At 44.4% G+C, this 12500-nt stretch overlaps 1 protein-coding gene across 9 annotated transcripts in view; it reads right to left on the bottom strand.

Annotated features, from left to right (window-relative positions):
- Positions 1-12500, bottom strand: part of birc6 (baculoviral IAP repeat containing 6) — a 120920-nt gene that overhangs the window by 47796 nt on the left and 60624 nt on the right. For all 9 annotated transcript variants that reach the window (XM_053237756.1, XM_053237759.1, XM_053237762.1 and 6 more), the window contains exons 42-56: positions 12339-12462; positions 12030-12140; positions 11527-11657; positions 11279-11406; positions 10103-10656; positions 9694-9869; positions 8772-8868; positions 8433-8627; positions 7988-8188; positions 7069-7348; positions 6711-6967; positions 5337-5445; positions 4995-5219; positions 3200-3962; positions 1259-1402 (exon numbers count right to left, since the gene is read on the bottom strand). In XM_053237756.1, the coding sequence (XP_053093731.1) occupies positions 1259-1402; positions 3200-3962; positions 4995-5219; positions 5337-5445; positions 6711-6967; positions 7069-7348; positions 7988-8188; positions 8433-8627; positions 8772-8868; positions 9694-9869; positions 10103-10656; positions 11279-11406; positions 11527-11657; positions 12030-12140; positions 12339-12462 (3495 nt within the window). The remainder of the gene's footprint in view (positions 1-1258; positions 1403-3199; positions 3963-4994; positions 5220-5336; positions 5446-6710; positions 6968-7068; positions 7349-7987; positions 8189-8432; positions 8628-8771; positions 8869-9693; positions 9870-10102; positions 10657-11278; positions 11407-11526; positions 11658-12029; positions 12141-12338; positions 12463-12500) is intronic.

Below are 12500 nucleotides of genomic sequence, written 5' to 3'. Positions count from 1 at the left end.
CACACAAACACACACACAAACACACACACACACACACAGTCACTCAAACTGTAAAAAGGTTCAGTGTCTGACGTCCGGATCTTCAGTTCTAACCCTAACCCTGCAGCTACGAGGCTCATGTAGCTAACAAGTAATGGAAGCTCATAGACACCAGATTAGTGTTGAACAAACTGCAAGTCTAAAGGCATCAGTATCTCTCTCTCTTTCTCTCTCTCTCTCTCTCTCTCCATGTCTGTCTGTCTGTCTCTCTCTCTCTCTCCATATCTGTCCATCTCTCTCTCTCCATGTCTGTCCGTCTCTCTCTCTCTCTCTCTCTCTCTCTATGTCTGTCTCTCTCTCTCTCTCTATGTCTGTCTCTCTCTCTCTCTCTCTCTCTGTCTGTCTCTCTCTCTCTCTCCATATCTCTCTCTCTCCCTCTCCATGTCTGTCTCTCTCTCTCTCTCTCCCTCTCCATGTCTGTCTCTCTCTCTCTCTCTCTCCATGTCTGTCTCTCTCTCTCTCTCTCTCTCTCTCCCTCTCCATGTCTGTCTCTCTCTCTCTCTCTGTCTGTCTCTCTCTCTCTCTCCATATCTCTCTCTCTCTCTCTCTCTCTCTCTCTCTCCATGTCTGTCTCTCTCTCTCTCTCCATATCTCTCTGTCCCTCTGTCCATCCCTAGTTCCATGTCTGTCTCTCCATCTCTCTGTCTGTTCATCTTTCCCTCCTTCCCTCTGTACATCCCTCTCTCTGGCTGACTCTCTATCCCTCTCTGTGTCGCTCTCTCCATCTGTCTGTCCTTCTCTTACCCTCTGTACATCTCTCTCAATCTCTTCCTGTGTCTGTCCTTCTCTCTCCCTCTATCCATCAGCCTCTCTCTCCCTCTGTGTCCGTCTGTCTGTCCTTCTCTCTCGCTCTATCCATCTCTCTCCATCAGCCTCTCTCTCCCTCTGTGTCCGTCTGTCCCTCTCTCTCCCTCTATCCATCTCTCTCCCTCTGTCTCTCTCTCCCTCTGTGTCTGTCTGTCCTTCTCTCTCGCTCTATCCATCTCTCTCCCTCTGTGTCCGTCTGTCTGTCCTTCTCTCCCTCTGTCCATCTCTCTCTCCGTCTGTCTCTCTCTCTGCCTCTCTCTCTCCGTCTGTCTTTCTCTGTGTCTGTCCATCTCACTCTTTGTCTACTTCTCCCTTCCCCTCTCTTTCAGTGTCTCTCCCTCTCTCTCTCTCTCCCTCTGTATAGTCTGTGGAAGTCTTTAATCGTCGCAGGCTCCTGTTCGTGTGCGCTTACCGGACAGGGAGACTGCAGGAAGACTGTAACCTTCTCATCCTCGAGCATGAGCTGCAGGAAGAGTCTGCGTATGAATCCGGAGATATTCCCCGACATGGGAACGTTCCCTCTCTGAGGAGCCGACTGGAACAGCTCACACAGAACCTGCAGGAGCCCAGAACAACCTCGTTTACAGCATGTTCAGGTGACGAACAGGACAGAGATGTTTTGAGCAATACATGTCATACACACCATATACACTATACACACTACATACACACCATATACACACACACACCATAAACACTGTACATTCACTATACACACCATGAACACTATACACACACTACATACACACTCACACACCATAAACACTGTACATTCACTATACACACCATGAACACTATACACACTATACACACACCATATACACACTATACACACACCATATACACTATACACACTATCTACACACCATATACACTATACACACTATCTACACACCATATACACACACACACACACCATAAACACTGTACATTCACTATACACACCATGAACACTATACACACTATACACACACCATAAACACTATACACACTATACACACACCGTAAACACTATATACACACTATACACACACCATAAACACTATATACACTACATACACACACACACACCATAAACACTATATACACTACATACACACACACACACCATAAACACTGTACATTCACTGTACACACCATGAACACTATACACACAGCAAATACACTATATATACCATACACACCATATACACCACACACCCTACATACATTATACACACACCATATACATTATACACACACTATATATACACACCATAAAAACTATACACACTATATATACACACCATATACACTATACACACTTTATACATTATACACACCATATACACACTATCTACACACTATCTACACACTATCTACACACCATATACACTATACACACTATATATACACACCTTATACACACTATCTACACACCATAAACACTGTATATTCACTATACACACCATGAACACTATACACACTATATACACAATACACAATATACACACACACCATAAACACTATATAAACTATAAACACCATATATACTACACACTATATAAACTATACACACTTTATACGTGATAAACACCATATAGACTTTACACACAATACCCAATATCAACCCCATATACACTATACACACACCACATACATTACAAACCCCATATACACTATACACACACCACATACATTACAAACCCCATATACACTATACACACTGTATCCTTCAGTTAGTAATGATAGACATGTTGAACCTTCTACACTGTATATACCACACGCACATTATACACACACATTATACACATACATTATATATACATTATATATACATTATATATATATATATTGAACTAATAAACTATAATAACCTAATATATATCACCCATTTGAAACCTTAATAAAGCCTGGGGATTTGCATCAGGACGCATTTTAAATATTTATATTTACACATTAAAACTATGTTGCTGTGATGTTTGTGTTATAAGTTTTGTATTAACTCTAATTTACGCAACAGTTCATTTCTTTAAGGTATTCACGCTGGTTAAATTAACACCGCAACTACGTTTTAATGCTGAATAACGCCTTAATAAAGAACATCTGCACTTCTGTAGGCTCTTTATAAACTGAATAACGATTTAGTAATAATAATAATAACAATAATAATAATTATGATTTAATATGAATGATTTTGCATTAAACACGGCTGTGTAGTGATGTAGAATGGAGATTTCATCAGTAGAGGGCGCTGAAGAGTTGGTTTGGAAACGTAAGCACTTCCTGTATCATTACTGAAATATATATTGAATTGGGTTTGACAACACACACACACACACACACACACACACACACACACACACACCCCTACCTGAGCCATGAGTCTCTGATTGCTGGGATGGCAGGAGATACACTGCAGGAAGAATGCCACTGTGGCGTTCTCTATAGCCGTCCTCTGCTGCGTGCTGAGCCCGTTGCCCCGCCCCCCGTGGGACGCCAGCGAATAAGATCTCGTCCCCGCAGCATGGTGGGCGTTGGCTCCGTTGGCCGTGCCGCTGGCGCTGGAATGGCACAACAGGAAGAGCAGCGAGGTCCAGAGCGGATTGACGTCAGGTCCTCCCAGCCAGTCCTTCATGGCGTGGCTGTTCCCGACCTCGGTGAGGAACCGCAGAACGGGAGCCGCTAAATCCGGCGAGAGCGATGGCGCAGAAGACGAGTGGTTGTGATGGCGGCGCTCCGAGTGCCACGCGGGCATGGGGAGGTCGGCGTGGGCTAGGAGCTGGCAGCAGAAATTAGCCAGGCTGCGCACGAGCAGAGCAGGAAGCCCCGAGTCGAGAAGCTGCTGGATGGCGCCGGGGGACTGAGACGCCGAGGCTAACGTCGCCAGCTGGCACTCGGTGAGAGAAACGGGAACGGGAGGGAGGAGTTTGGAGTCGTCGGTCAGAGAGGCGGCGCTGTTGAGCTCGTGCTGCTTCTTTCCGTCATCCGTCATGGCCGGAGCGCTCAGCCCCATCCAGGACATGAGCAGGGAGAAGTAGCTGGGGTGGATGTGGCACATGGAGCACAGCAGACTGTCCACCGCCTTCTTCAGCACCATGTTACACGGCAACGCCATCGACCAGTTATACAGCAACCTGCAGGGGGCGGAGCCAGCGCCACAGCAAACACTCTTAAAGCCAATTCACTCCGAACAGCAAGACCATCATCAGTTTAAAAAGCTTCTCGCATCACGCTGCATCACGTCACAGGCGTGTCAAACTCGAGCTCACACTCACGTGACACGCTGCGCTTGTTTTACGCTTCGTTTCTATTTTTTTGCATAAATTTCATAAAAGTCCACTGAAATCACCAAACACACTGAGCTCTTAAATAATAATTAATAAATAATAATAATAATATAAAATAATAATTTACAAAAATGTCATGTACAGCAAGGTGATCTACTGGATTCTAAAAAACCCACATAATCTTCACCTCAATAACTAGCAAAACGACTAGTAATAACTGTTCAATAACTAGTAAAACGACTAGTAATAACTGTTCGATAACTAGTAAAACTAGTAATAACTGTGCTCAATAACTAGTAAAATAACTAGTAATAACTGTGCTCAATAACTAGTAAAATAACTAGTAATAACTGTGCTAAATGACTAGTAATAACTGTTCAATAACTAGTAAAATAACTAGTAATAATTGTGCTCAGTAACTAGTAAAATGACTAGTAGTAACTGTGCTCAGTAACTAGTAAACCCGGCCACATTAATGTTTATTTACAGATTAAAATAAAATAATTGCGGAGTTAAGTGAAAATGTGAGACGTGCGGAAAGCGACGCAACTGAACTACGCAGCTCTGGAACTCGGTTAATTCCGTTCTTATTAAACATTAAACAGGTGACATCTCTCTCAAAATAAAAAAAATACATATATAAGGGAAATATAAATTTTCTAAATCTTTATGACTGATAACCAAATGCTGGAGTTACCAAAAAAATAAATAAATAAATAAAAATAAATTAAAGAGCACTGCTGCTTTATCTCCTGATAGATAGCAGTGTGTAGAGAAACTACTAATGCACTCGGCGTGAATTCAGGGATACGTAGCACGACGTGTGTGTGTGCGCGTGCGTGTGTGTGTGTGTGTGTGTGTGTGTGTGTGTGTGCTCACTCGAACAGCTCTCGGCTGAGCAGCGCTGGAAGGTCGTAGTCCACGGGAAGCTCGTAACTGTGCCACAAGATGGCGGCCACGCAGTGCAGGTGTGAGGGCGAGGGCATGAGGAGGCCGTACTCGCGGGATTGGGACGCGGCCGGACCCATGATGCCCGACGGACAGTTCTGTTTCAGCGCCGCTACGCGAGACGAGTCGTACACCCACTGCAACAGAGCCTGGATCCTACACACACACACACACACACACACACACACACACACACACACAGTAAACATGAGCACTCCTAACACACACACTGCTGATCTTATTATCAGACAGGTGTGTATATAGGTATCTCACCTGTCCTTGGTACCCGGGTCCTGTGTGGTACCGAGCTGGTACAGGATGTCTATAGTGGAGTCTGAGGAGAGACCGTTCAGCCTCCCGAACAACAGCGGACTGTTCAGATCTAAAACACACACACACACACACACACACACACACACACACACACAGCACCATCACACACCTAAACCACACACTAATCACAGATTATTATTATTATTATTATTATTAATTTCTATAAAGGTTTCATTTCTACTCGTCATGTTTAGAACGCAGCAGTCACACCGACGCTCTGCTAACAGCCGTGTAATAAATCCCACATACACGCCGTTTACTGCCTCAGAAACCTGCTGTAATTCTATACACACCTGTGCGGCTCCCTCTACTGGCCATTTCCTGAAATAACACTGCTGCTTGAATGGAAAAAAAAAAAAAAAAAAAAAGGATTCTCTCTATTTTTAATTTTTTTTTTTTAAAGAAAAGCAGAGTGTGGTTAAAATAAATGTTGTGAACATTTTTTTTCTGATTAAATGAAAATTTGCTTATGAAATAATATTTTTTAAAAGATTTTTAACTGTTTCTTAAAAAAAATGAGAAGAAAAATTTATATATACATATACGTATATATTTTACTGTGAACTATATTCTGTGTATACACAAAAAACACAAAAACTGTACACTGTAAAATAATAATCTCAAAAACTGAACATATTAAATATGATCCGAAAAAAAAAAAAAAAAAAAGATCATCTATGAATTAATTAACCTTTTTTTTTGTTTTTAACTGTAACAAGCGCCAGGTAAAAAAAAGGGGCTAATAATTAATTGTTATATTAATAATTTAATAATAAATTTAACTTATTTAATAATAAATAAAAATAAACAATTCAGAAATAAGCAAACAATTAATTATTAGCCCCTTTTTCACCTGACGCATGATACAGTAAAAAAAAAAAAAAAAGTTTAATTAATTAATTAATTAGATGATCATTTATTTTTTTTCCATCAGATATAATGTGTTCAGTTTTTGGGATTATTCTTTTTATTATATAAAATTATTTGATGCCTAATTATTTAATATTGTTGTGTGTTTGTGTTTTTGTGCATTCTTAGTGTGTCTCTTTTATATTTTTATACTTATATATTTTTTTATTTTTTATATCTTTATATCTGCTGCTGTAACAATGCAAATTTCCCCATTGGGGGACCAATACAGGATTATCTTATGTCTTTGAATTTTTTTACTTTTATAATAAAAATAAATTAGAAGTATCTAGTAAAAAAAAAATGAGACAATACAAGTTTTTTCTGTAAGTAAACAGAAGACGGAACCGGAGCGGGCCGGGCCGGGCTGGAGCGGAGCGAGCGGTGAGTAAGCGGGTCTCTTACTGGCGAGGTCGGTGCCGGAGGCGGCGCAGTTCCGCAGCAGGATGTGGATGAGTTTGAGGCCGATGCGTGTGGACTGGAGGCCGATTTTCACCAGCACAGCCTCGATGTTGGGCGAGTGCATACCGCAGTACGGAGACATGAGCAGCGCCGCGCACGTCTGCAGCAGGTTAGCCGTCTGCGCAGCCGCGCTCGCCATCATCGCCTCCAGATCAGAGACGTGAGTCACGCAGTGGTGCAGCAGACGCAGCCAGCCGATACTGAGCCGAGAGAACAGCAACATAATTACACACAACACGGCACACGGACGTAGCAGACGGAGCAATAACGACTGATCAGGGTGTTGGAGACAGACGGGTACCTGGTTTTGGAGACCTGGTCCTCAGAAGGCAGGAAGGGGTTGTTCACCGTGGCTGAGGACGTGCTGCCGAACGCCGTGAGGCCGAGCAGTTTGATCTGCGACAAGCCGAGCGTGCTGGCGTCTCGAGGACGGTGCAGACGCACACACACGGCCGACGCCACCTCCGCACGCACCAGCTGGATTTTAATGTAGGTGAGTCCGCTCGTGACGACGGGCGTGGACAGAGGGAGCATGTTCACGCCATCCGCACTGATCTCCACCGACACCGAGGACGGACACGCTGGACACAGAGCGCACCGAGGAATTACACAAACATCCAAGCACTCAAGGTTTACATCTAACACCCAGCGCTGAATCCTGCACTCTGATTGGTCAGAAGGTGTTGATTAATTCTCTATAACAGCAGCTCTGACAGTAGCGCAGGTTTATAATCAATGCACTCGTTCTAATACGTTATCGTTTCCATAGTAACAGCTCATTCACAGGGACGTGTACAGCGGACGCTCCACTTATAATACACAGATTTTTAAAAAATGTGATTTTCTGTAAAGAGATATTTATTTAAGACTGATGGAAGGAGTCTCCAGTGTCAGCGCTTTGTAGCAGTCGGAGGTAAAGCTGTAACGATATAATTACCAGACTTATTAACTTCAAGAGAGAGAATAACGAGAGGCTGGAAAGGGAAGGAGTGTTTATAGCTGCTATAACGTAAGTGACAACAGAAAGTAACCTCCGCAGATTTACGTGTAACTATAAATGGATAAAAAGTGCAAAGTGTCACTCATTAATAAGTTAAAAATTGTAATCGGTGGTAAAGTAAATTGCTGTAAGAGGAATAAAACACTTGGAGACATGCTGTTAGAGGAAAATAATCAACTCCGAAGTGTTGTGTGTGTGTGTGTGTGTGTGTGTGTCTCACTGGCGAGAGAGGCGAGGTGTGGTTGGATGTGGAGCTCTTTGAGCAGCACGGCGGCGGGGAGGTGGATGGTGAGGTCACACCACGCCTCCTCGGGGAGGAAGATGTAGGACCAGGCGGCGGATCGAGCGCGGCGATGAGGAGGCGTGGCCTGGAGCAGAACCTCGGCAGGCTGAGCTGTAGGGCTGCTCGACGTTATGGTGCCTGACGAGGGACAAAAAACACGGTAAATATACAGAACCCCAAAAATCAGCTATTTCGTTCACTATGTTAAAAATAACGTTAAATATTACGAACAATATGAATAAAAGTTGCTGGTAGGAGATCAGATGTGCGTCACATCGGCCCTAATTAAAATCCTTAATTAGTTAATTATTAACACAAACATCCTGTGTGTGTGTGTGTGTGTGTGTGTGTGTGTGTGTGTGTGATAAATAAAGACGGTTACCGAGAGGGGCGAAGTTGTGCAGTCCCTCTGCGTTCTCAGGCTCGGAGGCGAGGACTCGGGCCTTCAGGCTGCCGTCTGCTGCTTTCCCCGGCCCCGAGTCTAGAAACTTCATGATGGTGGAGACCATGCTGCGCGCCGTGTTCACGATGGCCCGTGTACTCGTCACCATGTTGTTACAGATCAGCTGTACTCCGCCTACACACACACACACACAACGAGAGTCTCAAATCAGCCCTGTTATATATATTATACTATAGCACTGGTGATAATGAGTAAAACAGAATGAACTGAAAGTGTGTGTGTGTGTGTGTGTGTATGTGTGTGTGTGTGTGTACATACCCATGTCATGAAAGGCTTTAAGCGCCTCACTGGTGTCCAGAACTCTCAGGATGAACCACAGCAGAGGCTCAGAGAGCTGACAAGTGGAGAGAGAACCCTGCACACCAAACACACGCCGTTAAACACACACCGTTAAACACACACCGCCAAACACACGCCGTTAAACACACACCGCCAAACACACGCCGTTAAACACACACCGCCAAACACACACCCTCCTGACTGATATACAGTTCTGTGCAAACGTCACATGTAAAGAAATGCTGTAGAGTAAAGATGCCTTCAAAAATAAATGTTTCTACATTAAAAAAATCCTATAAAGAGCAGTAAACAGTAATAAATGAAACAAAGTCAGTATTTAATGTGACGATCCTTCACTTTAAATAAATAAAGCAGTATCTGAGGTGCAGTGTGTGCAGTTTTATAAGGAAATGAGCTGGAAGTGTTACTGAGCATCTTGCAGAAGCAGCCACAGTTCTTCTGGAGACTTTGACTGTCGACTCGCTTCTTATTTCTGCAGCGAAACCCAGCAGCCTTCATTATGTTTTTATCTGAAAAGTGTCTCTTATGGAATCTGCTGCTTTCTTTACTGACATACAAACATTTTTCTGTAACATTTCATTTTGTGCTGGAAAACTAATGTTTGGAATCTAAAATGGTTTTGTACCGAATCAATAATGTAGAAACCAGAAAATAAACATCTATTACAAAGTTTGGACTAAAATATATAAATATAAATATATAAATAGGGTGCCAAGACTTTTGCACAGTACGGTATATGTAATTTGGGACATACCCACAGCAGATTTACAGTGAATAAAATATATGAAGTTCTTTAACATCTGTGGCAGAATGAACGGGATTTCTGCAGCTCCAGCTGTGAACATCGTGTAGCCAGGTGTGATCACTGCAGAGAGCTCACCTGTCTGCCCATGTAGCCACAGGCCATGTAGGTGAGGATGGGCTGCAGCATGACCTGCACTGACGTGGCTCTCTTGCTCAGCGTGGTGAGGATGGTGAACAGACCGTCGCCTACAGAGATGGCGTCCAAACCTCCGTGGAAATTCTCATGCTTGGTCAGGTGGAGTCCACTAGCACCTGAACGGAAGAAAAGATCAGAAACGTTTGTAAAAGTGAATAAACTGTAGCATTACCTTAAAAAGAGTCATTGATATTATAGTTATTGTTAAATACAATACTTTACTAGTGAAATAGTAAAGCTTGTGGTTTGGGACACGCCCACATTAGCCTGATGATGGCGTTTGCGTCCTATGTAGTGAGCAGCGTGTGTGGATTGGGACACGCCCACAGCGGACTGAGAGTGTACTGACCGATGATCATGGCCATGGCGCTGCTGTTGCACTGCCCCAGAGCTGAAAGGATCTGACTCATGATCTGCTGATTGGCCAGCACCAGGTCTGCCACGCCCATTGCCGGACACTGATTGGGGATGTGTCCCGAGGCTCCGCCCTCTTTTCCGCCACCGCAGACTTTCTCCTCGTCGGAGACGCTGTTGGAGGGCATGCGCCCGCTGTACTCTCTGTCTCCGGACAGCGGCAGGGTGACGAGAGCGTTGACCAGCTTGAGCAGGTCGAACATCAGCTGATCGCGCGTGGTCTCTCCGCACGCCGCCTTGGCGTCTCCCGGGCGGATGATGTTAGCGAAAAGGCCTCCGAAACAGGCGCGGGCGCACACGGAGCCGTCCGAGCCGCTCCGGGACACCACCTTCTCCGAGCAGGTGATGTAGTGATGGACCAGGAAGGTGATGGACTCGATCACGGCTGTGATGGTGGTGACGGACACGACCTCGAAGTTCTGCTCCAGTGTGAACTCCAGAAGCTTCACCTGAGCGTCCAACGGACCCTGTCCTGAATGGAACGGACCCCTGTACAGGAGGGACACGAGGGAGGGGCAATAAGTAGCTCAGTAATTCAGTAAGAAAGTCAGTACGGAAAGATGTAAATAAGCAGGTTAGTCAGTAATAAAGAAAACCAGTGAGTCAAAAAAGCCAGTAAGCAAGTTAGGCAATAAATCGATTAGTAAGACAACACATTGATCAGCCACAGAAACAAGTCAGTAAGTCAGTCAGTAAGTCAGTAAGTCAATTAAGTCAATAAGTAAATAAATCAGTTGGTAAGTCAGTCAGTCAGTAGATCAGTAAGTCAGTAGATCAGGAAGTCAGTAGATCAGGAAGTCAGTAGATCAGTAACTCAGTAAGTCAGTAGACCAGTAAGTCAGTAGACCAGTAAGTCAGTAGACCAGTAAGTCAGTAGATCAGGAAGTCAGTAGGTCAGGAAGTCAGTAGATCAGGAAGTCAGTAGGTCAGGAAGTCAGTAGTTCAGGAAGTCAGTAGATCAGGAAGTCAGTAGATCAGGAAGTCAGTAGATAGTTCACTCAGTTGTTAAGTCACTAAGTCAGTAACTAACAAAAAAAAAAGAACAAACTGCATCAGATCTGTCAGGCAGAACAAAGAGAAGGAGAAAAAGAGAAAGAGAAGGAGAGTGTACCGCTCGGTGGAGAGGATGTGCACTAGTTTGAGCAGGAACTCGCTGAACATCTGAGGACAGGTGGAGGACAGGTGGACCTGTAACCGGGTCAGGAACTCCTGCATGGCCTGCGTCGCAGTCGGACCCACCTGCGCAGACAGAGCGAGGGGTTTACACACGGTCATTACACACGGTTTATAACACACAGGAGTAGAAGAGGCAGTGTGGTGTGTGTGTGTGTGTGTGTGTGTGTGTATATACACCTGTACCTGTGAGCTGTGCTGACTCGTCCCGTGGGGGTTACTGCCTGACAGGAAGCGCACCAGCACGTGCACCAGCGTGGGGTCCGACACCATCTGCTGAGCCGTGCTCTCATGCACCACTATACCACTGTTAGAGGCTGGAACACACACACACACACACACGTGTTGAAAATATTGGCACCCTCATGTTCGGACACTACGGCGGCCGCTAAACAACTGTTTCCAGCTCAGTACTTTCACTCAAGATTAAAGTATTGGCGCCCTCACAAAACAAAACTCGCTTTACGAGATACACCTGGTTTAATTTCAAATACGATTTTTGTTTATTTGACTAATATTTTACTTCTCGTCATCGTCTGAGAACCTTCAGAGAAACGCATCCTGCGTTCACGGGTCCCTGGGTCTGGATTTGTCACGGAGTCGTGCTATTTTTGTGAAGAAGTTCTAACAGAATATACACTTTCAACTAAATTATTATTAAAAATAAGATTATTAGTAAATAAACTCACCGCTGGCCGGCATGTTGGTCATGAGAGTGAGGCTGTGTAACACCAAACACCACGTACGCAGTGAGGTGTTGGGATACCAGGCCAGAACGGAGAGAAAGCTACTGATAGAGGCTGTGGAGAAACACACACACACACACACACACACACACACACACACACATACACAGTACATTAAAAGCTGAGATTCCCCAGAGTGCATGAATCCCTCATTCTTCACATTACCTGTTTATTACATGTTAATAAACATAAATAAGCTGTTTACTGACACACTATCACACAGAACTGAGGATCAGTGAGTTGACCTCTGACCTTGGTTGAGGGGGATCGTGGGAACTCGGCTGGAGTTGAAGAGGAAGATGTCGGAGCCGCTTTCCTCTGAGCCGGAGGACGAGTTGAGACTGAGAGTGAGCCACAGCTGGAGCAGAGACTCCAGCTACACACACACACACACACACACACACACACACACAC

The sequence above is a fragment of the Pangasianodon hypophthalmus genome, chromosome 10, assembly GCF_027358585.1.
Source record: "Pangasianodon hypophthalmus isolate fPanHyp1 chromosome 10, fPanHyp1.pri, whole genome shotgun sequence".
Classification (NCBI taxonomy): domain Eukaryota; kingdom Metazoa; phylum Chordata; class Actinopteri; order Siluriformes; family Pangasiidae; genus Pangasianodon; species Pangasianodon hypophthalmus.
Note: the sequence above shows the minus strand (reverse complement) of the source record. Positions and strands in the feature narration are given on the sequence as shown.